The sequence below is a fragment of the Stenella coeruleoalba genome (assembly GCF_951394435.1).
Source record: "Stenella coeruleoalba genome assembly, chromosome: 11".
NCBI lineage: Eukaryota > Metazoa > Chordata > Mammalia > Artiodactyla > Delphinidae > Stenella > Stenella coeruleoalba.
In genome coordinates this window covers 95,493,707-95,520,579 of record NC_137157.1, presented here as the reverse complement: position 1 = coordinate 95,520,579, position 26,873 = coordinate 95,493,707, and the positions used below count along the sequence as shown (strand labels likewise).

The 26,873-nt window shown below is 46.2% G+C and overlaps 1 protein-coding gene across 3 annotated transcripts; it reads left to right on the top strand.

Annotated features, from left to right (window-relative positions):
• Positions 1-16,556: 16,556 nt before the first annotated feature.
• On the top strand, positions 16,557-26,070 carry C1S (complement C1s). Of its 3 annotated transcripts, none has more exons than XM_079936453.1 (12): positions 16,557-16,691; positions 17,579-17,710; positions 17,947-18,154; positions 18,352-18,529; positions 19,392-19,517; positions 20,320-20,519; positions 20,934-21,087; positions 21,590-21,705; positions 22,116-22,194; positions 22,720-22,848; positions 23,413-23,487; positions 24,849-26,070. In XM_079936453.1, exons 2-12 carry the CDS (start codon positions 17,688-17,690, stop codon positions 25,646-25,648), a joined length of 2,088 nt encoding a protein of 695 aa, XP_079792579.1. In that variant the 5' UTR covers positions 16,557-16,691; positions 17,579-17,687; the 3' UTR covers positions 25,649-26,070. The 3 variants fall into 3 exon arrangements, with proteins under 3 accessions (XP_079792579.1, XP_079792580.1, XP_079792578.1); XM_079936454.1 differs by having other exon boundaries at positions 16,560-16,691; positions 17,582-17,710; XM_079936452.1 differs by having other exon boundaries at positions 16,563-16,691; positions 17,632-17,710.
• Positions 26,071-26,873: the final 803 nt, after the last annotated feature.

Sequence of the window (26,873 nt, the reverse complement as noted above, 5' to 3'; positions counted from 1 at the left end):
TTATTATTACGATGTCCTCTTACAGACACAGAGGCTTGGAGAAATTAAGGAACTCGCTAAGTTCCTTCCCTAGTAAGGGGCAGCGACAGAATTGAAACCTTAAATTTCACCTCCCTCCTCTTTTTTGGGGGACAAAATTTAAAAAAAAATCAGAGAAGTCAAGAATAATATAACATCCCCCAGATTAAGAAACAAACATCACATGTACAGCTGAAGAGACTGGTGTATCCCTTCCACAGGGCATTTCCCTCCTTTCCTTCTCAGAGGTCACCTCCTTTCTGACTTTGGTACTTATCAACCCCATGCCTATTTTTATACTTTACACTCTGTATATATCCAGAAACAATTATAATATAGTTTTGCATGCTTTTAAAGTTTATATTTATGGTTACAGTGAATGTATCATTTTGCAACTTGTTTTTATGCTTAACATCTTTATTGAGACATTCATGTTTCTACATGTAGCTGTAATACAGTCGTTTTAACTGTGAAGTAACATTGCACTGTTTGATTATACCACAATTATTTTTCATGATTATGTTGAGGAATACTTGGATCACTTACTATTCATGTATTTCTTTTATTACAAACATGGCTGCTGTGGACATTCTCCTTTAAGCAACGGTGAAAGTTTCTCTAGGGCTGTAACTCCAAACGGATTTTTTGTTTGTTTGTTTGTTTTAATTAACTGGGGTCTATTGTAGGAAACACATTGCTATCCAGTATACACACATGCTCATACACTACGCAACTAATATGTACACGCATGTGTGCAGCGTGTGTATGTGATGTGTTCTCTTATATTTTCTATTTTAATTCATTAAAAAAATTGCTCATCAGGATCCACTAACTTGATATCACTACTTGCTCAGTGTAGAAAACACCCCTCTAGGGTTTATAACCAGGAGGGGAATCATGAGTTGTAAGGTTTGCACACCTTCAATTTTACTAGATTTTGCCTAATTGAAGTGTTTGGCTAAATGTTACTTAAGACCCTTAAAATCTTTGATTTGCTGAATAAGTAAGATATATTTATTAAAGCATCTAGTTAGTTAGACCCTATTTAAAAATAGACAAAGTCGGTTTCTTTTCGTTTTGTGCAATTAGGTAATATGTCTGCCCCTTCTTACACCTCTGGTTTTCCAAGACAAGAGTCTGTGTGGCAAGAGGCTGTGTCTCCGTTGACACAACAGATTCCTGTTTGCCTTTCCCCTCAGGTGTTTGATCGGCTACATTCCCTTCATTCTTCCTACTGTTCCAACGCAGCACCTGTTTCTCCAGTTATACTAGCTGCTGAGCTGGTGAGTGGGAGAAGATTAAGATTATATGGCCTCTTACTTTATAATGCAGCACATTCATGGAGGGCTTAGTAAGTCAGGTTCTGTGCTGGTCCCTCGATGCAAAGATCCATAAGAGACAGTCCCTGCCCACAGGAAGCTCTGTGTATGGGGGAAGAGAGACATGAAAAGATAATTATAAACCAAAGTGGTTGTGTCTGTATAGAAATAAGCATCAGGTATTAGTGAAATCCCTCCTCTCTCATTACTGCTTTTCCCCGCCCTGTCCTTCCTTCTTTAGCAAGTTCAGTATTTCCTTCTACTCCCTTTCCTCTGGCTCATTGACCTCTACTATCTATTACTATCTGCAGGGCTTCCCACCTTAAAACACCTTCCCTTTCTCTGAGGTTACTGGCCTCTTTTCCCTCCTGACCGTACTTGTGGAGAAACAGTCTGGTCGGAGTTCACTCAATATCCAGGTATGGGTTTACAACTTCTCAACCCCCTTGCAGTAAGCTTGAGACCACATGATTAGTTATGGCCCATGGACTGTAAGCAGAAACGAAGCGTCATTTCCTGGCCCAGGAGGTGCACAGCTAGTGTGACTCCCAAATCTCTCTCTTCCCTAGATAGCAGCACATACAGAGGCCATGCGTCCTGTCTGGTATAGTATGAGATGGAGGAAGCCGCCCAACTGGCATCTTGCTCAACACTTAGCTTAAGCGAAAAGTAAACATTTGTGGTATTAAACCCCAAGATTTAAGGTTACTGCTTTAACTTACCCTGACTAAGACACTTACCCACCAGTCTTTATACCCATTAGAACTTGGTACTCATTTTCACCACTTATGAAACTATTCACACAAAGGCGACCAACTATTCCTTAATAGTTACATGTACTCTCCCTTCTCCATCTCATTTTTTTTTTTTTTTTTTTTTTTGCGGTACGCGGGCCTCTCACTGCTGTGGCCTCTCCCGCTGCGGAGCACAGGCTCCGGACGCGCAGGCTCAGCGGCCATGGCTCACGGGCCCAGCCGCTCCGTGGCATGTGGGATCTTCCCGGACCGGGGCACGAACCCGTGTCCCCTGCATCGGCAGGCGGACTCTCAACCACTGCACCACCAGGGAAGCCCTCCATCTCATTTTTAATAACCTTGTTTTTTTTTTGCCTGCGCTGCCCAGCTTGCAGAATCTTAGTTCCCCCACTAGGGATCGAATCCGCACCCCTGCAGTGGAAGTGCAGAGTCCTAACCACGGACCTCCAGGGAATTAAATCCCTCCATCTCATATTCTTAATTTTCAAGAACTCTTTATGCTGAGATAGCATCTTTTTTCCCCCCACAGCATTCTTGTTTTATGGATGAACTTTGCTATACTAGCCTTCTGAGAAGATTAATTAGGGATTTGGGGGGATTTTTTATTTGTTTACTTATATTTCTTCTTTTATTCCCTGCGTTTTTCCTTTTCCCTCAGGATTTCTGCTTTCCTTTTGTTTCTTTTATCTCTTTTAAGAGGCCGACATTACAAAGTTGATTGGATATATGGACCCTGAGTAGGGATTGTTGACTGGTGAATTTCCCTGAAGGGGATTGGGCTGGGAGCTCCCCTTTTGACCTAGAAACTTCCAAATGTCTGTATGTGGAGGGTTTATTTATTTTTTATTTATTAAAAATTTTTAAATTCTATTTTAGGGCTGCATCGGGTCTTCGTTGCTGCACTCTTCGTTGCAGTGGGCAGGCTCAGTAGTTGCGGCACCCAGGCCCTGGAGTGCACGGGCTTCAGCAGTTGTGGCTCGCGGGCTCTAGAGCGCAGGCTCGGTAGTTGTGGCGCACGGGCTTAGTTGCTCCGCGACATGTGGGATCTTCCTGGACCAGGGATCGAATCTGTGTCCCCTGCCTTGGCAGGCAGATTCTTAACCACTGCACCACCAGGGAAGTCCCTGGAGGCTTTATTCTTTAGGATTATTCAGTCTCTTCAGAGAGGAGTCTCCCAGTCTCCTGCTTGGAAGATGTACGTCTGTTTTATAGGTGCACATCTCTCTCTTGTTCCATGCAATGCTTGATGTCTTTGGGTCCAGAGCCTTTCCTATCCATTTTCGCAGAGAATATAGAATCAATTCTCTGCCTGGTGGTGGTGGGGTTGGGTACTTCCCTGGTTGTGCTAGGTAGGGAGGGGTCTTGAGGGTCCACCTTTCTGGAGTCTAGGCTTTCAGGCCATTCCTCCGGTTTTGACTCCTTATCAGCTACTTCCCCTGGACTGTATCATCACTATACCACACCTTCTTTCCATTTTTCAAAACTGTGTTTAAATGTTTCATCTGCTCTTCTTCCATTCACTTTGTTCCTATAGATTTATACCTTCTCCACCCCACCCTTTACTAGATTTTAGTGGGATTTTAGGCACAAGAGGCAAGTTAATTTGCCATCTTTATGAGAAGTTTTCCTCTTTGTTTTAAAGTATATTTCTTTTCTTTTTAAAATTATTTATTTGTTTATTTATTTATTTTGGCCACACCATGTGGCATGTGGGATCTTTTTTTAAATTTTATTTATTTATTTATTTTTGGCTGTGTTGGGTCTTCGTTGCTACCGGGCTTTCTCTAGTTGCGGCCAGTGGGGGCTACTCTTCATTGCACTGCGCGGACTTCTCATTGCGGTGGCTTCTCTTGTTGGGGGCACGGGCTCTAGGCGCGTGCGTTTCAGTAGTTGTGGCACTCGGGCTCAGTAGTTGTGGCTCGTGGGCTCTAGAGCGCAGGCTCAGTCGTTGTGGCGCACGGGCTTAGTTGCTCCGCGGCATGTGGGATCTTCCCTGACCAGGGATCGAACCCGTGTCCCCTGCATTGGCAGGCAGATTCTCAACCATTGTGCCACCAGGGAAGTCCGGCATGTGGGATCTTAGTTCCCCAACCCTGTGCCCTGTGCAGTGGAAGCGCAAAGTCTTAACCACTGGACCGCCAGGGAAGTCCCTACAAGTATTTTTCTAATAGTCTGCTTAAAAAAGTACTTTTATGGCTTCCCTGGTGGCGCAGTGGTTGAGGGTCCGCCTGCCGACGCAGGGGACACGGGTTCGTGCCCTGGTCCGGGAAGATCCCACATGACGTGGAGCGGCTGGGCCCGTGGGCCATGGCCGCTGAGCCTGCGCATCTGGAGCCTGTGCTCCGCAACGGGAGAGGCCACAGCAGTGAGAGGCCCGCGTACCGCAAAAAAAAAAAAAAAAAAAAAAAAGTACTTTTAGGGAATACCCAGGCGGTCCAGTGGTTAGGACTCTGTGCTCTCACTGCCGAGGGCCCGGATTCAGTCCCTGGTTGGGGAACTAAGATCCCACATCTCACAAGCCACGTGACACCGCCAAGAAAAAAAACCCAAAAAACTCTTAGATAATCTGTATTTTGAATAGTTTTATGTCTTTAAAGAACATGCTTAAGCTTCTGTATTAGTCTGGGTTCTGCAGAGAAACAGAGCCAGTAGGATAAATGTATATAGTTGCCCCTTGAACAACAGAGGCTTGAACGGTGTGGGTCCACTTACATGCAGATTTTGTTTTACTATATGCATACAGTAGTGCCACACGATCCACAGTTGGTTGAATCAGCAGATGCAGAATCACTGATACAGAGGGTCGACTGTATAATTATACGCAGATTTTCAACTGCGTAAGGGGTTGGCATCCCTAACCCCCATGTTGTTCAAGGGTCAACTACATATATATAGGTATATATATATATAAAATAAGGAATTGGCCCATGTGAATATGGAGGCTGAGAAGTCCCCAGATTCACAGTCAGCAAATTGGAAATGCAGGAGAGACAATGGTCCAGTTCCAGTCCAATTCTGAAGGCCTGACAACCAGGAGAGCCAAAGGTGTTATTTTCAGGCCAAGTCTGTGTCTGAAAGCAGGAGAAATTATTCTATTATATTATCCAATATTCTAGCTCAAAGGCAGGCAGAGAGAGCCAATTCTCCTTTACTCAGCCTTTTATTCTATCAGGCCTTCAAAGAACTGGATTAGGCCCACTCAGTAAAGCAGATAGCTTTACTCAGTCTGCATATTCAAATGTTTATCTCATCCAGGAACACTCTTACAGACACACTCAGAATAATGTTTAACTAGATATCTGGACACCTCGTGGCCCAGTCAATTGACACATAAAATTAATCATCACGAGTCTACCCCCTGTCAATTTGACACTCATATGTGTGTCATACTTATTCTCCAAATAAAGACAACAAGGTCATCATTCCACCTAACGTGATACAACCATCCTGTGTGCAACTGAAAATGCACCAACCCCTTCCCCAGAAGGTGAGGTAAAGTCCCTGAGTGATGCTCACTCTTCTCCTCCATCTCTCATAACTTCAATACTATGATGTAAAATTAAAAACACTTAAATTCGGGACTTCCCTGGTGGTCCAATGGTTAAGAATCTGCTTTCCAATGCAGAGGATGTGGGTTCGATCCCTGGTCGGGGAACTAAGATCTCACATGCTGCAGTGCAACTAAGTCCGCGTGCTCTAGAGCCCGTGTGCCACAACTACTGAGCCCGCATGCAGCAACAAAAATTCCCACATGCTGCAACTAAGACCTGACGCGGCCAAAGAAAGAAAGAAAGAAAGAAAGAAAGAATGCAAGGGGCAGTATAAATAACATGATGTATGGATGTCATGAGGCTAGTGAGGAGCAGGGGATTCATTCTAATGAGGGGAAATCACTGAGCCTAAGTTAAAAAAACCCACAATTCTATGCAAGAAAGTCAATATATATTATGGTACATGATAAGGGAATAAGAGGGGAAAACCCACAATATGTATATATATATATATATATATAAATTCATAAAAGTAAGGAGGAATACTTTTTTTTTTGATAATCTACTTTCTCTAAGAAGTAGATTTATTAATATAGGATGCTTGTAAGAGATGCAAGCGGGCATGCGAGGGAGCTCTGCCCTGTGGATTAAGTGCGCTACAGTTTTATAGTCAAAGGAAAGGGGGAGGGGAAAAGACCGCCTTCTTCGAGTAGACATGAGGCTTACATCACTAGTTCCAAGGAGGAATACTTTTGATAATTACAGTCTTTATGTAACTGGTCACATGGCCATAGCTGCTATTTATAACTACCTTCTTTTACTACCCATTCTATAATTCCTTTGCCTTCAGCAAGCACCTCAGTTTGTTGTGGTTCTTTACTTGGCGGAGTGACTCGCACCTTCATTCCCAAGAGGTCTGGGTCATAGATAGTCCCGCCTGGATTGGATTGTCAGTTTTCCATTGACCTTCATCACAGGGCATGGTAATGGGAAGAGAAGCCCTAAGGGATCTCTTGTATGGCAGACTTATTCTCCCTTATGCCCATTGTGGAGAAGCAGTCCAGTTTCCCCTTGGAAGTCAGGGTCAGTCAGCCCAGCCAGCACAGTAACTCCCTTCTTTGAGTTCCTCATGCCTCTGAATCAACAGGCAAAGTGGCCGGGCAGCAGTCTTACCTTCCAGTTCAATGGAATCATTGTTGTGTCTCCTAGTGGAAGCATTCCTTCCTCTGAACCAAGACCTCCAGGCCAGCAGAGCATAAGGACACAGGGACCGGAAGCAAAAATTTTGCTAGTGGGTTCCTAGGATTAGTAGCGATCACTGCCACTCCCATTTCCACCCCTTGATTCCTGGACCCATGAATCTTGGCTGTGGGTGAAATATTTTAGGTGCTGATTCAGAGCATATACAGCCTTCTGGAGGACCTTGCCCCAGCCTTGCCAGGTATGACCACTGTAGGGGAGCAAAATTTGTCATCCCAAAATGTCTCTTTGGCATGTGGCTTATTTTGAGCTGAAAATAATCAAGGCCTAAAAGACTCAGGAAGAACATTTGACCTTCTCCCTAACTGCCTAAAACAATTCAGATAGAGGGTTTGTTCCTAGAATAGACCTATCACCAGAGATATTTGCAAAGAATATGGGCTGAGTGTGGTGGGGAAACTCGGCAGGGCCTGAGATCCATCCATTGTCCCCACCATTTTCTTTTGTCTTTAGCTGAAGAGACTATTGAAGGTGTGGATTTTGGCCATTGTGTTGCTCAGTTTTCTTGGGTCTCTCCCATGTAAACACGTTATTAAACTTTTGTTTGATTTTCTCCTGTAACTCTGTCTCACGTCAGTTTGATTCTTAGACCAGTCAGAAGAACCTAGAAGGGTAGAGGACAATTTCTTCTTCCCCAAAACCACTGCGGGGGAGGGGAATTTCCTCCTCTTTCCCCTCTTAGTTCTTTTTGGCTGTCAATCAAAATGACATAAGGCAGATTAACAGGAGAAAGTCAAATTGATTACATGCGCATGACGAATCCACATAAGCGTAAAGAATTCCCAAGACAGCAAGGCAAGATGAAGAATATATATTATTCTAGACTAAGGACAGGGAGTCTGACACTTCAAAGGGAAGTAAGGTAATTCACAGGAAGATAAAAAGAGTTAATATTTGGCAAACAGATCCAAAGACAGTGGCACACAGAGAAGACTTTGATCAAATGGGCCTTGCTAGGCTTCTCCCTGTCTACCACACCTAATTTATACTTTACTGTAATTATTTATAATTCCTTCCTGGGACAGCCCTCCTATCTTAAATTCTTTGGGGCAATAAGAGTGGGGAGCTGTTCAAAGGTTCTTCCTGAGTCTTTTAGGTCTTTCTGCTTTCAGCTCGAAATAATCTGCGTGTCAGCCTGACACATCTTGGGGTGACCTGTCCTGAGCCCCATCACCCCCTAGCTGGCACTGTAACTCAGTCTTCAGAAGTCTACAAAAGCTATCAAGCCAGCTGCTTCAGGATGGTGAGGAACATGATAAAACCAGCGAATTCCATGAACATGGACCTGTTGCTGCCCTTCTTTTGCTGTGAAGTGAGTTCTTTGATATGAAGCAATGTTGTCCATCCATGATGGTGGATAAGTCTTTCTGTACGTCCACAGATGGTAGGTTTGGCAGAAGCATTGCAAGCGGGAAGGCGAAGCCATATCCGAAGTGTCTAATTGCAGTAAGAACAAAATGCTGGCCTTCCATGATGGAAGTGAAACAGGAGGGAAGGGGGCAGAGCATAACCTTTAAAAGAATGACACAGCCATTGAGGACAGGACAAAAACTGGTTAGAACCAACCAGGTCCAAGATGGCAGAAGACTCGACTTCCAGGTGACCTTGAGCCTCATTATACGCTTATTGTAATGCATTAGCATATGCTAAATGACACACCCACCAGCACCATGACTGTTCCAAAGCTAACAATAAAAGGCCGGAAAAGTGGGCAGTGGCCCAATTCCTGGAAATCTCCACCCCTTCTCCAAAACAGTTGGAAGAATCCTCCCGCTCATTAGCCTTTGAAATTACCCAACCCCAAAATACAAAATACCCCATATTTTAAGGCCTCTCACCTTCTGAGATAGCCCACACTCGGTCTATGGAATATGTATCTCTTTAAATAAATCCACTTCTTACCTATCACTTTGTTTCTCACTGAACTCTTTCTGCGATGAGACATAAAGAATCTGACTTTCGGGCTTCCCTGGTGGTGCAGTGGTTGAGAGTCCGCCTGCTGATGCAGGGGACGTGGGTTTCGTGACCCGGTCGGGGAGGATCCCACATGCCATGGAGCGGCTGGGCCCGTGAACCATGGCCGCTGAGCCTGCGCGTCCAGAGCCTGTGCTCCGCAACGAGAGAGGCCACAACAGTGAGAGGCCCGCGTACTGCAAAAAAAAAAAAAAAAAAAAGAATCTGACTTTCATCAAGTCCTGAGACCACATGTGTGGTGTGATCTCAATTAAAAGACAGTGGGCTCACGTCCCAGTTTGGGTTTTGTCTGGGTTCGAGTCCTGGCCCGTGGGTTCAAGTCCCAATCTGAGTTGTGTGATTTCAGAAGTAATTCAGTGTAATCAACTTGCCATCATGTTGATCACCCCTGGGGAATGTTGCCATATTGGAGACTTGGTGTTTGTTTCCGCTGTCGGCGGATTGGGCATTGAGCAGTGACCATAGCCAAGTTGGCCTTGGTGAATGGAAGTTCATGTTGCTGAGGCCACGTATAATCTCCATCCCAGCCACCGTGATCACTTTGTTCATAAGTTCATTAAGCAATGATAGGTGGCTGGGAAGAGGCTGACTGGTATCCACAGAATGGGTCATCTTTTCCATGTGATTCTTAAAATCCTCCTCTGCTGGGGTCACCCTTTGGTGAACATTCACATGGGACAAAAATATATTCATGCTTTTTGCCCATTCAGAGAGGCCTACTATATACCTTTTCCCCAGATTTCCTTGTCATCTAGTTTCCAACTGTGTTCCTCCCAAGTGTTCGACTATCCAACTAAACCACTGGCTACAGCCCATGAATTGATATGTAATTGCATATCTGACCATTTCTCCTCCAAGCAAACTGAACAGCAAGTTGCACTAATCTGTGTTTTGCCCACTGGGGTTTCCCTTCACAGCTTTTCTTCAGAGATGTCCCAGAAAGGGACATCTGTCCACATTCAAATGCTACCTGTGTATCCTGCAACGCCATCTGTAAACCAGTCCTTCGCTTTCTCTTCCTCTGTCAACTGATTGTAGGGACTCCCCATGAGACCATAGGTACAGGCTTGGAGAGAGGAGGCGGTGTAGCAGGAGTGTGGACCATGGACATTTGAGCCACTTCCTCATGTAACTTTTTTTGTGCATTCAGAGCCTGCTTGGACCACTTCCGTTTGGTGAAGGAATGCTGCTGTGCACACCCAACTTTATGGGTGGGTCATGTGACACCTAGTTCATGATGGGCAGCTCAGGTTGCATGGTAATTGGGTGGCCCACGGTTAAGTGTTCAGTCTCTACTAAGGCTCAGTAGCAGGCCAAGAGCTGTTTCTCAAAAGGAGAGTAGTTATCTGCAGAGGATGGCAGGGCTTTACTTCAAAATCCTAAGAGCCTGCCCTGCGATTCACCTATAGGCGCCTGCTGAAGGCTCCAGATGAAACCGAACAAAGGGCTCATGTGCCCACGGCACAAAAAGCCAAAGTCTGAGAGTGGGTATTTTAAAAATTTAATTTAATTTAATTTAATTATTTTGGTTGTGCCATGTGGCATGCGGGATCTTAGCTCCCAGATCAGGGAACTCGGCGTGAGACCTCTGCGTCCTAACCACTGGACCGCCAGGGAATTCCCAACAGTGGGTGTCTGTAGCAGAGTAAGGATTTTATTGCAGGGCGCCAAGCAAGTCTCAGATCCACTCCAACTTGGTCTCTAAATTAGGGGTTTTTAAAGGGGAAGAACAGAGGAGCTGGGGTTAATTATCTTAGTCATCTGCAGTCTACGCTCTTTGGTCTGCTGGCCTGGGTGGGGAGAGGACCCTGTCAACACGATCTGTAAAGGCCATCTTGCCCTGGAAGATAACTTAAACAGCACATAAACAGTGATGCTTATCGGAAAGTGTGGCTCAAGTCACCTGATCTTCATCCTCCTTATTGATTAGCCTGTGGTCAAATAGGGATGGGCTAAGACAAAAGGGAACAAAAGAGGAATGAGAAAGACAAGAACAGAAACCCAGGCATTAGTTTTAATTATAAATGAACCATAGGACTCGGTTTCACAAACAGCATCCCTATCTGCCGCTGCCACTTCAAACATCATTGGATCTGCTGGACCACATGCGCCCAGTAGCTGAGCAGCTTGCCTAGCAGTCTGGACCTGTGATAGGGTATCCCCACGTTTAATCTCCACTCAAAACTAGTGGATTTGGGTTGCTTGTAACGAACCCAAATGAGCACTGTGTTGCCCTCCAAACCCAAAGGGGCTCAACAAGCATTGTGCCTCTTTTTTGATTGTAGGAGGAGCCAGACGCAACAACTTATCCTTTACCTTAGAAGGGTAAAGATCTCAAGATGCCCCACATCACTGGACTCCTAGAATTTCACTGAGGTAAAGTCTCCTGAATTTTGTTGGATTTTTTTCCCACCCTCTGCATGCAAATGTTTTATCAGTAAGTTTAGAGTATTTTTATTTTTGGGTGGTACGCGGGCCTCTCTCACTGTTGTGGCCTCTCCTGTTGCGGAGCACAGGCTCTGGACGCACAGGCTTAGCGGCCATGGCTCACGGGCCCAGCCACTCCGCGGCATGTGGGATCTTCCCGGACCGGGGCACGAACCCGTGTCCCCTGCATCAGCAGGCGGACTCTCACTCACTGCGCCACCAGGGAAGCCCTGCAGCATTATTTATAATAGCCAAGATATGGAAGCAACCTAAGTGTCCATCTGTAGATGGATGGATAAAGAAGACATGATATACATATATAATGGAATATTACTCAGCCATTAAAAAGAACAAAATCTTGCCACTTGTGACAATATGGATGGACCTAGAGGGTATTATGCTAACCGAAATAAGTCAGACAGAGAAAGACAAATACCATATGATTTCACTTATATGTGGAATTAAAAAAACAAAACGATTGAACAAATATAACTACACGCAGGAACAGACTCATAGATACAGAGGACAAATAGGTGGTTGCCAGAGGGGAGGGGGTTGAGGGGAATGAGTGAAATAGGTGAGGGAGATTAAGAGGGACAAACTTCCAGTTACAAAATAAGTGAGTCACAGGGATGAAATTTACAACATGGAGAATATAGTCAAGAATGTTGTAATAACTTTGTATGGTGACAGATGGTAACTGAACTTATCATGGTGATCATTTTGTAAAGTATAGAAATATCTGATCACTATGCCGTGCACCTGGAAAAACAAAGAGATGTGATAGAGCAAAGGATGCGTCAGATTGGTTAGAAATGGTCCTGATGCAGTATGACTGAACTGAAGCCGCTAACTCTCTTGAAAAACATCCCCTACGCTTTCCAACATGGTTCGAGAGCCAAGATGAGAAATAAGCACACAAATCCAAAGTGACACTTATGAATAAAAACTGTGAGAAATGACCATTTCCAGTAGTAAAGAGAGCACTGATAGCCCACGGTGTGATCCGGCATTAGAGATACTCAAAATGTCTCCTTTGGATACTCTTAATCAACCACTTGTAATAAGAAGGAGCTGGGGCTTCCCTGGTGGCGCAGTGGTTGAGAGTCCGCCTGCCGATGCAGGGGACACGGGTTCGTGCCCCGGTCCGGGAGGATCCCACATGCCGCGGAGCGGCTGGGCCCGTGAGCCATGGCTGCTGAGTCTGCACGTCCGGGACCTGTGCCCCGCAACTGGAGAGACCACAACAGTGAGAGGCCCGCGTACCGCAAAAAAAAAAAAAAAGAAGGAGCTGGATGAGTGTGTATATAATACTTCTATGGATGAGGAAAAGTAATTTCCCCTCTGTGTTCTAGGTTCTTGGCTGAGACACCCCTGTAATTAAAGACAGGTTAATAAGAGGAAAGCAAAACAGAAGTTTAAACACATGTATACCTTCTGTATATATGGGAGATGCCTAGGAAAACCGAGTAACTCCCAGAAATGGCCCAGGCCATCACCTTAAATACCATCTTCCACTAAAGACAGAAGATGTTGGTGGAGGGGCAGCCAGTTAAGGGAGGATATCAAGCAAAGCACAGGAGGGTATGGTTGTTACGTAGCCAGTCCCTGCAGGCTAGATATTCTGTTTCCTTCAAAGAACCTGGAAGCATGTGTGTATAACCTTCTGTATTTTTTTTATAATTAAAAAAATTTATTATTTATTTTTGGCTGCATTGGGTCTTCGTTGCTGCGCGCAGGCTTTCTCTAGTTGTGGCGAGCGGGGCTACTCTTTGTTGCAGTGCACGGGAGTCTCATTGCGGTGGCTTCCCTTGTTGTGGAGCATGGGCTCTAGGTGCGCAGGCTTCAGTAGTTGTGGCTCGCGGGCTCTAGAGAGCAGGCTCAGTCGTTGTGGCGCATGGGCTTTGCTGCTCCGCAACATGTGGGATCTTCCCGGACCAGGGCTCGAACCCGTGTTGTCTGCATTGGCAGGGGGATTTTTAACCACTGAGCCACCAGGGAAGTCCCAAACCTTCTGTTTTTTAATCTTGGTGACTAATTAAAAAATTTAAAAAATTCTGTGTAGGCCAGTACTATATAAGGCAAATCAAACACATTTGCTGGGTAGTTTTGGCATATTTTCTCTCAGTGGCCTCATACTTTCGGGTCAGTTCACCTGTGTAGTGAGAGGCAGAGGATGGTGGTCCCAGCCTAACTTGGGATTCATTCTTATGGGGCTCTCTCTGGGGAATGGGCGAGGTGAGTGTATCAGTAATCTACTTGCACAAGGAGCTTCCTGGGAGAGAATGCAACCAAAGGCAAGGAGGAACTTGGTCTGATATGCCCAACTCATAACAAAATCTCTGGATCAGGGTTGACGTGAGATTCTCCACACTGGACTGTGACTCCTATATGGGCAAGGACTGTGTCATTTTGGGTACACTGTGCATCCGGAGCTTAGCGGAGCCTGGCACATAGTAGATACTCAGTAAATGCTGATTGAAGGACTGGCTGACTGACTGCATTCTTATTACTGCCCAGTGCCTGTCACTCAAGTTGGTTTTTGTTTGTTTGTTCTTTTTGCGGTACGCGGGCCTCTCACTGCCGCAGCCTCTCCCGTTGTGGAGCAAAGGCTCCGGAAGAGCAGGCCCAGCGGCCATGGCCCACGGGCCCAGCCGCTCCGCGGCACGTGGGATCTTCCCTGACCGGGACACGAACCCATGTCCCCTGCATCGGCAGGCGGATTCTTAACCACTGCGCCATCAGGGAAGTCCCCACATTTTTATTTGTATGTTAACAAAACAAGCCTTCTTTATTTATGTTTAACTCTTCATCCCAGAAAATTTCAAATGTACACTAAAGAAAATAATGTAATAAACTCCCATTACCCAACACTTCAATAATTACAAATTATGGGCAGTTTTGTTTCATCTATAATCCCCCCTCACTCCCACCTCTGCCCCCAGTATTTTAGAGCAAATAGGCTTCCTTAAAAAACAGGACTTTTGAACTTAGTGATTACGCACTGCACATGTCTGTTTCTCTTTTATCACCTCATCAAGACACTAGACAGAGTAAGGTGCCACTTTATGTAATTTGAAGCAGCACAACAAAAGTATCAACAAAATCTCATTTTATTTATTTATTTGCATGTTTACTTTTTCAAAAAAAATTTTGGCTGCGTTGGGTCTTCGTTGTGCACAGCCTTTCTCTAGTTGCGGCGAGCGGGGGCTACTCTTCGTTGCGGTGTGTGGGCTTCTCATTGCGCTGCCTTCTCTTGTTGTGGAGCGTGGGCTCTAGGCGCGTGGGTTTCAGTAGTTTTGGCACGCGGGCTCAGTAGTTGCGGCACATGGGCTTAGTCGCTCCGCGGCATGTGGGATCTTCCTGGACAAGGGCTCGAACCCTTTTTCCCCTGCGTTGGCAGGCAGATTCTTAACCACTGCGCCACCAGGGAAGCCCAATTTTTTAAAAATTAATTAATCAATTTTTTATTTAATTTATGTTTGGCTGCATTGGGTCTTCGTTGCTGTGCGTGGACTTTCTCTAGTTGCGGCGAGTGGGGGCTCCTCTTTGTTGTGGTGCGCGGGCTTCTCCTTGCGGTGGCTTCCCTTGTTGCAGAGCACAGGCTCTAGGCGCACAGGCTTCAGTAGCTGTAGCATGCGCGCTCAGTAGTTGTGGCTCACGGGCTCTAGAGTGCAAGCTCAGTAGTTGTGGTGCACGGGCTTAGTTGCTCCGCGGCATGTGGGATCTTCCTGGACCAGGGCTCGAACCCTTTTTCCCCTGCGTTGGCAGGCGGATTCTTAACCACTGCGCCACCAGGGAAGCCCCTGTGCAATCGTTGTTAATCGCCTGAACAGCGCCATCAAGTGCTTATATTTGTGCTTAAAAACTTGCTCTCATATCAATAGCTTTGGAATAGAAGTTAGATGTGATAAATTGTTCTGGAGAAGGCCAGGCTCCACGCAGCCAGTATTGTTTGTTTAGAACAGTTGCCCACATTTCAACACTTCTGAAATCGAGTGCGTCTTACAATCAATCATACATCATAGTTTAATTGGCAGCTTTAAAAGTGTCTAGTGGTGTGTATGTAAGATAAGGGAGCGTCTTCACTTGATGAAGCTGTAGATCTGTTGGAATTCAGTCACTAAGACAGGGGTAGAAAGTGACAAGGGACAGAAGGAGAGCTGGGAGGTCAGGGAAGTCTCTGTGGAGGAGTTGTACACGCCCACCACCCCTCGGTCCCTTATCTGAAGCTCTACATTCCAAAAGGCTCTGGAAACAAAGTGGGGTTTTTTTGGTACCAAAACTCATCTGGCAGAAAAACCTAATTTGAACTAATGTGAAGTCATTTATAAATATAATATAGAATGATAACTAAATGATAACTTTAGTTATTCTACTCACTGTGAAGATGAGCCTGTTTAGCTGCAGAAATATTAATGTTTGATGATGGAGTGTTATCTCAGCCCCTTGCGGGGGGAGGGACAGGAGGAGATGTTACCTAATATTGGGGTATTGGGTCTGTATGCCGCATTGGCACTGTATTCTTCTTCTTCTTATTATTATTTTTTTCTTTTTTTCTCTTTTTTTTTTCTCTTATTTTTTTTGTTTTGGCCTTGTTGCGCGGCTTGTAGGATCTTAGATCCCCAACCAGGGATCCGTGGAACCCAGGCCCCGGGCAGTGAAAGCGCAGAGCCCTAACCACTGCACCGCCAGGGAATTCCCTGCACTGTCTTTTAAAAGGCCATAAAATTCTGAATTTTGAAGCATATCTTGACCCAAGGGTAATGGATAAAGGACTCTGGATTGTATCTGAACTGCAGGTTTATGGGTGGATATCATTTAGATGTGTGAAGATGTGGAGGGGATTTCAGGAAGAGGAAAAAGCACCACCCCCCAGCATCTGGGATCTAGGTATAAGTCGTTATCCAACCATTATGTTTGCTTTAAAGGCAGAGATGACCTGCATTTCTGATAATTCATGATTCATACGCAGTTGGAGGGCTGGACTTTCTGGGTTTGGCTTTTCTCTACAGTATTAATGCCCTCCTTTTCCCACAAATCACCTGACTTCCCCGAAAACTCTGTAACACACCCTTTGGCTAAAAAAGAGCATTAGGCAACTGGTGAAATTCCCCAATCCCTCCTTTCTCCCCCTGTGGCCTGGGAAAGAGGAATCTCAGGCCTCAGTATGCAGTTCTTGTTTCAAAAGCAGAGGGAGCTCCAAGATCAAGGCTGAGTTCCCCTTTCCCTAAGTCATGGTCTCCCAGCCCCCTCTTTGCTGGGATCAGGGAATTTCAGATATGCACACTGGGGTAGAGAATCACAGGAACGGAACCAGGACAGGGAGGCGGAGGTTCCTGCACCCAGGCCCTATGCTGCTCTTCCTGGGAGCCGGCAGGGTTGCCCGGCACGCCCACTGGCAAGAGAGACAGGACTGACCCACTTGTTCCCATCAGCTTCTGAAGGTAAAAACCTTAAAATCAAAGAGCAGAGCTTTGATGGAGGAAAAAGGAAGGCAGAAAACTTTACATAGGAAGGTTCTGGGCAAAGATGGAGGGCCGGAAAGAGCAGAACCCAGAGGGAGAATATAGGCCACTTATTTCTCTCAGGTTGACCCCATCCACCCCCATGTCACCCCACCACCTACCACTGTTTTCAGGGTTAGAAGCATATTTGGCAACACGTTTCTAAGAACTGTGGGGAGATGGCTTGTCTTTTTAGTAAAGGTTAAAAAAAAAAAAAACTGGAAAATTAAGGTAGGAAATTGAGGGAATACCTTTCCTTTCCTTTCATGTTTCTTGTCATTCAGCTGTCCCTTTTCTCCTTCCACATCCAACCCTGTCTCAGACCACTTCTCCCAAGGTCACTGCCTTCCCCTAGGAAAAGGAGCTCATTCCTCCATCAGTGGTCATTGGGAGAAATACATGCAATAATACACAGTCAGGAGAGCTGGTTCGAGGTGATAAGGGGGATCCTTGTCAAAAGAAGAGGGAGACATGTCATAGGTGGATGGTCATGATGGGGAAAGACTCCTGAAATCCTGAGCGGAAAAGGGGATATATATTGTTCTGTTAGGGCAGGAGGGAGACTGAACGAGTCGGGGCTGGGGTGGGTGTTGAGGGTGAGGGAGGAGAACAGAGGAAGCAGAAAACTGGGAGAAATTACTCATTATTTTGGAGAAAAACTGGGAGAAGGTCCTGAGAAGCCAGGGGAGAAGGATAAGATGTAGTTTCAATCCAGAACCAGGGCGAGTGTGAGAGGATGGGTGTCGTCCAGTGATGATTAATGATATGGCTCTGTTGAACCTCTGTGTTATTCTTACCAAGGTGACATTGGCCCCTTACCACCCAAGCAGGTGCCTGTGTGCTTGTTAGACAAATACAGCCAGGTCTGCCACCGCTTTAGGTCCAAAGTCCAGAGGTGCAGAGAGCCAGGACCAAGAGACGAGCTGCTCACCAGGGATGGACCAATTGCCAGAGATGTGGTGAGTGATCACGGGTCTACGGAGATGTATGTGGACCCCATTCCCTTCATCTTCTCAAGAAAATGGCTCAGATCTGAAGCCTGGGTTTTGCTTTGACCTAGGCCTTTTTGCTTCGTTCCAACCCAAGATTCTCCTCCATGTGCTGGTGCCCTTCGCCTTTCCCATCCCTTCTCCCTGCCCTTGTCTGCTGGCACCTGGGTCACCCACCTCTCCATATGCCTTTTTTATTTTTTCAGGTGCATTGTCCTGTTTTCCCTTTTGGCATGGGTTTATGCTGAGCCTGCTATGTATGGGGAGATCCTGTCCCCCAACTATCCTCAGGCATACCCCAATGAAGTAAAGAAGTCTTGGGATATAGAAGTTCCTGAGGGGTACGGGATCCACCTTTACTTTACCCATCTGGACATAGAGCTGTCCGAGAACTGCGCATATGACTCAGTGCAGGTATACTGTAATAAGCACGTGAAGGATGGGGCTGGGCTGGTGAGCTGAGAGGATGCAGGAGGGGGTGCCACCGGCATACAGTGAGCTGTGCTCACATAGTCCTAAGATGGGAAATGGTCCAGTCTCTCTGTCCCTTTTTCTCTGACCTCCATACCAAAATATTACCCTTTCCTAGTTTCTTTTGACTCTTCTCTTAGATAATGTCAGGAGGTCTTGAAGAAGGGAAACTCTGTGGACAGAGGACCAGCAAGAATCCCAACTCCCCAGTGGTGGAAGAGTTCCAAGTCCCATACAACAAACTCCAGGTGATCTTCAAGTCAGACTTCTCCAACGAAGAGCGTTTCACTGGGTTTGCTGCATACTACGTTGCTGTAGGTAAGGCTCACCCCTCTGTGTGCCTCATTGATCCAACCACATGATTAGAAGCCGGACAAACATTGAGCAATGCAGGGAGGGAGGGTTCTGTTTATAACTCTTATGAAGTGTTGACTTGGCTTGGATCCCTCCATGAATTGCTTTTGTGAAATTCAAATGCATAATCATATCCTGGTGATGATGATAGTAATGATAAAAAAGAGTTAATAAGCAGTAATTTATTGAGAACCACTATGAACTGGGCACTGTGTTAAGAACTTTACCTATATTAATTTAATCTTCACCTCAATTCTTTAACTAGGTGTTATTAGATCTACTTAAAGACAGGGGAAGTAAGGACTAAGGAAGTTAAATAAGTTGTTAAGACTCACACAAGGAATGTATGGTATTCAAACCCATTTAACATATGGCAAACAAACTTTCAAATTCTGTGTGCGTCTCCAGCTATCTCCAGGGTAAAATGAAATCAGGACATCTCATAAAGCCACAGTATTGTTTAGACTTGACAGAAGTACCAACAGCATATAAAGTAATACATGTACTAATTGTTCCTTCCTGCAGAAGACATTATCAAGTTCAGCTTGCAGAGTGTTGTCTCTGGAGCTGAAACGCTCTGTTTGTGAGAAAGATCAAGGGTCTCTGGCATTGAGAGCTCCCCTACAGCTGTGCAATGGTAGAGCGCAACTCCGGAATCATAGTTCACAAGAGTAGTATAGAATAATACCATCCTGAAATGTGATTCATTGAATGTCTTTAAGCAACAGACCCTTCCTACTTTTCTTATCCTTGCAGTGTGGCGCTTAACCTCATTCTTCCTTCTAGGTCTCTGTCCTTGACCTCAATCTTTCTCTACTCTTTGTAGATGTAAATGAGTGCACAGACTTTGCAGATTCCCCTTGCAGCCACTTCTGCAACAACTTCATTGGTGGTTACTTCTGCTCCTGCCCGCCAGAATACTTCCTCCATGATGATATGAGGAATTGCGGAGGTGAGCTTGGCATCAGGAAGGGTGCGCGTTCCCTGGGATTTGGAATGGCTTGAGGCTTCGGTAGGGGGCTTGTCTACCCTTCGATCTTGATTAACCTCAGCCTTGACTTGGCATCGATTTTCATTTTTTAATAGTTTACAAGCTGATTTCTTTCTTTCTTTTTTAAAATTTATTTATTTATTTTTGGCTGCATTGGGTCTTTGCTGCTCCACGCAGGCTTTCTCTAGTTGCGGCGAGCGGGGACTACTCTTCTTCGTTGCACTGCGCGGCCTTCTCATTGTGGTGGCTTCTCCTGTTGTGGAGCACGGGCTCTAGGTGCGCAGGCTCAGTAGCTGTGGCGCACGGGCTTAGTTGCTCCGCGGCATGTGGGATCTTCCCGGACCAGGGCTCGAACCTGTGTCCCCTGCATTGGCAGGTGGATTCTTAACCACTGCGCCACCAGGGAAGTCTGGCATCAATTTTTAGTTACCCGTAAACTGAAGGGGAGCTACAAGGGTGGAGGAAGACAAACCTACAGGGTCAAGTTAATTAATTGGAGAAGAGAGATAGGTGCCTGTGTCAACCCGGGGCTCTCCATAACCGTGAAAGGCTCTATCATCAGCAAAGTGATGGAAACCCAGTAGGTATTGGGTATCTCTGCTGATATGTGTTGGGTATGAAATTGTGACATGTGGGCTTCAATCAATCAATGTGACAGTCAATCACTGTGGACTGTCAGTTCATGAGAAGGATCATAGCAAAAGGCAGGGACTCCTTTGCTTGACTCTATATTTGATTCTCCTTTTCTCTTTTTCTCCCTTAGTCAACTGCAGTGGGGATGTATTCACCACACCGATTGGGGAGCTCACAAGTCCCAATTATCCCAGTCTATACCCAGAGAACTCGAGGTGTGACTATCAGATCCTGTTGGAGGAGGGGTTCCAAGTGGTGGTGACTATGCAGAGAGAAGATTTTGATGTGGAACCAGCTGACTCTGAGGGCCGCTGCGCTGACAGTTTACTTGTGCGTGATGGACGATGAACTTCTCTCCCAACTCACACAGAGAGATTTCTCCTTGAAGACAAATTACATAGCTTTCTGCCCCTTCTTTTCTTTTTTTCCCCTCCTTCTTATTTTATTTTACTTTTTTTTTTTTTTTTTGCGGTACGCGGGCCTCCCACTGCTGTGGCCTCTCCCGTTGCGGAGCACAGGCTCCAGACGTGCAGGCTCAGTGGCCATGGCTCATGGGCCCAGCCACTCCGCGGCATGTGGGATCTTCCCAGACTGGGGCACGAACCCGTGTCCCCTGCATCAGCAGGCGGACTCTCAACCACTGTGCCACCAGGGAAGCCCTAATTTTTACTTTTGTCCCTTCCATTTTGCCTTTTTATTTCAGTTCTTTCTCTCTTCTGATTTCATCATTTTGTTTCTCTTCAGTTTGTTGCAGGAAACCAGCAATTTGGTCCTTACTGCGGTAATGGATTCCCTGGGCCACTAACTATTGAAACCAAGAGTAATGCTCTCAATATCATCTTCCAAACTGATGAAACAGAGCAAAAAAAGGGATGGAAATTTCGTTACCATGGAGATCGTGAGTAACTTAGAAGTTGCTCTTTGGTTGGTGGTACCAAAGTCCTTGCACAATGTAAAATCCAAACAGGTAGATTGTTGTATGGACAGGTATCCTGAGAATACTTCACTTCCTCAGCAGGATCTAAACTTGTCAGTAGTTGCGAGAAATGCCTCAACTTCCAGGAATCTTTCAACTGGACCTGTGAATGCAGACAGCTTGGGGGTGGTTCATTAGTAATGCCATATTAATCAATTAATAATTTTTTTCACCACACCATGTGGCATGTGGGATCTTAGTTCCCCAACCAGGGGTTGAACAGGTGCCCTCGGCAGTGAAAGCGCCAAGCCCTAACCACTGGACCGCCAGGGCATTCCCTGTCGTATTATTTTAGACACCTCCGTATTGGAATGCTGGGCGTCAGGATTGAGGATGACTGAACAACTGTAGAAAGTGTGAGAATGATGTAAATATCATAGAGATTCTCCTATTTGGTAAAAAGTTTTTTCCTATCCTTTCCAAGCAATCCCTTGTCCTAAAGAAGTCACTGCCAATTCTTTTTGGGAGCCTGATAGAGCAAAATATGTGTTCAAAGATGTGGTGAAGATAACCTGCGTGGATGGGTTTGAAGTTGTACAGGTAAAGCACCGTTAGAGGCTTCTCTCTTGTCCCTAGGTCGGGATGATCGTACTGGAATTGTCTAATCATTTACCGAGCGTTCTCGCTCCAGCAAACGTCTAACACCTTCTCCATAAAGAGAACCGTTCAGGATCTTTAGTCTTTCCTTGTCAGTCATGAAGATCCTTGGACAGCTTGACATTCCCTTTTTGACTTTGGTCTTCCTGGGGCAGGGGGGTGCTGACATGCTGGGACAAAGTTGTCTTTTAGCCCCAACTCCTGGGTGCCTTGGTTCATTCTGCTACGATGTCCCCAAGCTTCTTGTGGTGAGGACTCCTCATTGATCCAAGGCCAGAGATCGATTCCATTTCTGGATTTTGATTCCCTATATCTCTCCTTATAAATTAATGGCGATGTTTATTATTGTCCAGGGAAGTGTTGGCTTGACATCTTTCTATTCTACTTGCCAAAGCAATGGAAAGTGGAGTAATTCCAAACTGCGGTGTCAACGTATGTACCTCTTTAAAATGGGACTCTTTTTTTTTTGTTTCCTCCCAAAGGGAATGGAAAGATGAGTGCATTAAGATACAAATGCATGGTTTCTGCTTAGGCTTGTGAGAGAGTAGATTGAGTTTTTGAAGGGAAGTCTGTCATGGAGTCCCAGCCCTGATCTGATCCCAGCCAGACTAGCAGGTTTCTTCCAAAGAAAGAGGCTATGAGATTGGTAGAGTTAATAGCATTACGTGGGTCCATTCCTTCAGAGGCCTCACCAACCACTGAGAACCAGGTTCGTCCTTGTAGCTTTCAAGCGGCTATCAGACCTGGCGGGACTCAGTGCTCTAGGGTGTTGAGGGATGCCAGTCGGAGACCATGGCCACAGAGAGGCTGACATGGGGGATTCATTCCAGGTGTGCTTATGGATGTGGGGAGTGGGGAAGGAGTGAGGAACACGGCTGGGAGGATGGACTGGCCCAGTGACTCTTCCTGGGAGGAAGTGGCCGTCCTGACCATCTCTCTCCTGCCTTCCTCTCGTAGCCGTGGACTGTGGCGCTCCCGAACCCATTCGGCACGGTAGAGTCGAAGATCCAGAAAACACTCTGTTTGGTTCCGTCACTCGGTACACTTGTGAGCAGCCATATTACTACATGGAAAATGAAAGAAGCGGTAGGTTTCTTTGATTAAAGAAAAGAGAAAGAAAGAATGAGAGTGTTGGAGGGTGAATAGCACAGTCTTCCTGGGTGGGGTGCTCCCTGTGGTGGAAGCATGGAGTCCTAACCACTGAGCCACCAGGGAAGCCCCCTGACCAGCTATTTAATGTAGAACAGGAGTGATGCTTCCAGCTTCAAGTCATTATTCTACGATGCCTGACTTTCTCGATGGGGAGGCCTTGGTGGTGCTGGATGAAGGTCTGGTTGGCTCACACTATGTCCCACTTCATTGCTTTTAATTTAATTTGATTTCTTTTCCCACTCGAAGCACTTTCCCAGCCTCTGCGGTAACCCTCTTCCCTCTGCTTTGGAGACTGTTCCTTCCCCTCCCTTGGCAGGATAGGGGCCAGAGAGATTGTTTGGAGGATGTTCTCAGGATTCTTTTCTAGTTGGTTTGATCTGATTTTGCCTCCTCAAATCCCAGAGGTGCTAAGGCTCTGAACGAAAAGGGTGGGGGGGGGGGGACAGACTCCAGAAGATGTGATGGTGAGTGTGTCCCCTGTCCCTTGTGCTGTTCCAGAGGAGTATCGCTGCGCTGGCAACGGGAGCTGGGTGAACGAGCTGCTGGGCGCAGAGCTGCCAAAATGCATTCCAGGTAATCCGGGCTCAGGCTTGTGTAGGGAGCACGGCCACAGGTGTGGTTGCATGGGTCCCACCTTCTAAAAGAAGCTGTAATCCTCTTGGGAAGGGACTTGACCGTCTGGGCTGCCAGAGTCTAGCTCAGTGAGCTGGAGACAAAGCTGGGCCGTGGACCTGCCAGGGCCTTGGGGAATTCATCAACCACACTGTCAGGCCGATGGACGGGAAAGAGAAAAGTCAGCCGGTGACAGTTGGTGTCAGAGTCTGGGCCAGTTAGGTTTGGTAATGTAGGTGTAGTAAGGGCGTCTAGGATTGCTAAAAACAGGGCCTGAAATAAGAGAGTGAGGATTCAACATTCAGAAACAAGACTACTCGAAGAGCCTAGTTATTATATTAAAAGACTATCTGACAACAAGATATAGAGGAATAAAAGGAATAAGGGGTTGCGTAGAAATCAGAGTTGAGTAGAGAAGGCTCCCAGGCAAAGCCAGAATAATAATAATCATCCTCTTAGTAACAACAGTGTGATTGAGAGCTAGGGACCGAGCTGGCTCTCAGTCAAATAATCAAATGCAATCAAACAATTGCATTTATTATCTCATTCAATTAAGTCTTTGCAACAACGCTCTGGGGTAGGTGTTATTGGTCCCGTTTTACAGTTGAGGGAATTCAGTGCAAGTTCAGAGTTAGGAAGGGGCATGGTTAGGCTTTGAACCCAGGTCTGTCTGTTATGTTCAACTCAGAGTCCATTCAGGCTGACTAGTGAGGGATTTAGGAAAGGCAACTTTATCTGAAATAAAATTCCGTTTTAGTTATATTCAGTAATGGCAAAGCAATCAAACCTGGATCCAGTCAGTGGGGGATGAGATGAAAGATGGAAAAAGAGAACCGTCCACAGGTCACTAGGAGGGACTCGCTGCAATTAGGACTTGAGAGAAGAAGGTGATAAGTGTTTGATCTGGGCATCAGAGGAGGGTAGAATGCTTGCCTCCCCTAACACCTGTATGAGGACAGGGTTGCCCAGCTCTGGCTCCCAGCTGGGCCCCCGGCCCCATGTGCCAAGCCTGGGGTGAAGTGTCCTCCCCACACTGTGAGTTAAGCTGTCCATGGTGTGAGGCTCGTTTGGGTTCAGTAATTCGCACACGGCCTCCGTTTAAACCAGTCTTTCCCACAAGCCAGCTTTTGGCACTGGCAAAGTGGGATGTTTGGTCCTTAGGTCAGTTCAGGATGAGTCAGGCGCTGAGATCGTTGACCAAATATTTGGCTATGTTGTGCTGAGAACGCTGAGGCCCAGCAGGTGTTTGAGTGGCTGTAGGATTTGCAGGGGGCCAGCAATCTGCCCTGCTCCCTTCCCATCTTGTTTTTGTTCCTCCCTAGTCTGTGGCGTCCCTGGTGAACCCTTTACAGAAAAACAGAGGATATTTGGAGGCTCCATGGCAAAGATTGAAAATTTCCCCTGGCAAGTCTTCTTCTCGAACCCCCGGGCCGGCGGGGCTCTCATTGACGAGTACTGGGTGCTGACAGCTGCCCACACCGTGGAGGGAAACCGTGACCCAGTGATGTACGTTGGCTCTACCTCAGTGGTCACTTCGCAATTGGCAAAGGCCCAGATGCTCACTGCTGAGAAAGTGTTTATTCATCCCGGTTGGAAGGTCCTGGATGCCTCGGAAGCACGGAAGAATTTTGACAATGACATTGCGCTGGTGCGGCTGCAAGACCCGGTGAAAATGGGACCCACTGTCTCCCCTATCTGCCTGCCAGGCACCTCCTCAGAATACAACCCCTCAGTGGGAGATCTGGGGCTGATCTCAGGCTGGGGCCGAACAAATACCAAAGATCATGTTATTAAGCTCAGAGGGGCAAAATTACCTATTGCTCCCTTAGCAAAGTGCCGGGAGCTGAAGGGGCTAAGTTCCGGAATAGATATAAATTCCTTTGTTTTCACTGAGAACATGATCTGTGCTGGAGGTGAGAAGGGTGTTGATAGCTGTGAAGGGGACAGCGGTGGGGCCTTTGCTCTACAGGTCCCTAATGAGGAGAATACCAAATTCTATGTCGCTGGCTTGGTGTCCTGGGGCCCCCAGTGCGGTACCTATGGGATCTACACACGTGTCAAGAACTATGTTGACTGGATCATGAAGACGATGCAGGAAAATAGTGCCCCCGGTGGAGGCTAACCGCACAGATCCCACCAGCCTGTCTACAGGCTGTGACCCATCTGTTGCTTTCTGTTCCTCACGATAATCCCATTATTTCACCATGACTGAGAGAAGACATGGGAGTATGATTTAACTAGAACTTGATTGTTGGGATACCTGGTTGGAGGTGGGGTTTGATCATGTCGTTGTGTCGGTCATTCAGTGTAGTTGGAGTCCCTGGGTCCTCTCCCCTGAATCTGTCCGGTGGACAACAGTGTGGGAAGGGACGCTTATCTTGTCCTGTTCCACCGGGAGCCCTCTTTCCTGATGATTGCCTCCTGTTCCAGTTCTGACTCTGCAATTCATTGTGGGGCACACCCTTGATTTTTGGTTCCCCTTTACCTGTTTGCAGTTTATCATTATCAGTGTCTACTATCTACCGGTAATAAAGCATGTTTATAACCCAGTTCTTGCTGACTTGGTTATTCCACATCAAGACTTCAGCACCATAGAAAGGGAGTGCGATGGGCTGTTGTGTCCTGGAAATTCGGGCCCCTAGCGGCTAATATTTAATTGTCATGAAAACAGGGAACTCAGTTTCTCTCCTCTCTTCCAATTGACGTTTACTGAGTATCGTGGATTAGCGTAACGTCAACACAAGGTACCGTGTTCTGTTTTTGAAATTCATCAAATGTACTCGAACCTCACTCAGACATCCACATACAACAGTTAGAATTGGCTGTTTAAGATCTTTCAGTCTAAAATTTTGTGGTATAAATTGTTTCAATATGTCTCCTGAAGATGACTTTTCCTTTCGTGTGCATTTGTATAATACAGTATTATGACTCAATGAGAAAGAAAAACAAAAGAAATTCAGCATGTGCTCATCTGCTTTCCTGGTGGTTTTGATTAATTTGTCAGTCAGGCAACAACGTCTTCTCTGGATTGAACTGTGCACCGAGATGTTATATAGCTCGTCTTGGTGAGGAGGGACCCAAAGACTCCCTTCTACTTTTTTCCAAGGGAACAGAAAAACAAACAAGTGAGCAAACAAACAACTCCTCATCCCCACAAAATGATTAGTGGTGAAAAAGGACCAGACAATAGAGATTAGTATTTTTTTTTTTTTTTTTTTTGCGATACGTGGGCCTCTCACTGTCGTGGCCTCTCCCGTTGCGGAGCACAGGCTCCAGACGCGCAGGCTCAGCGGCCATGGCTCACGGGCCCAGCTGCTCCGTGGCACGTGGGATCTTCCCGGACCGGG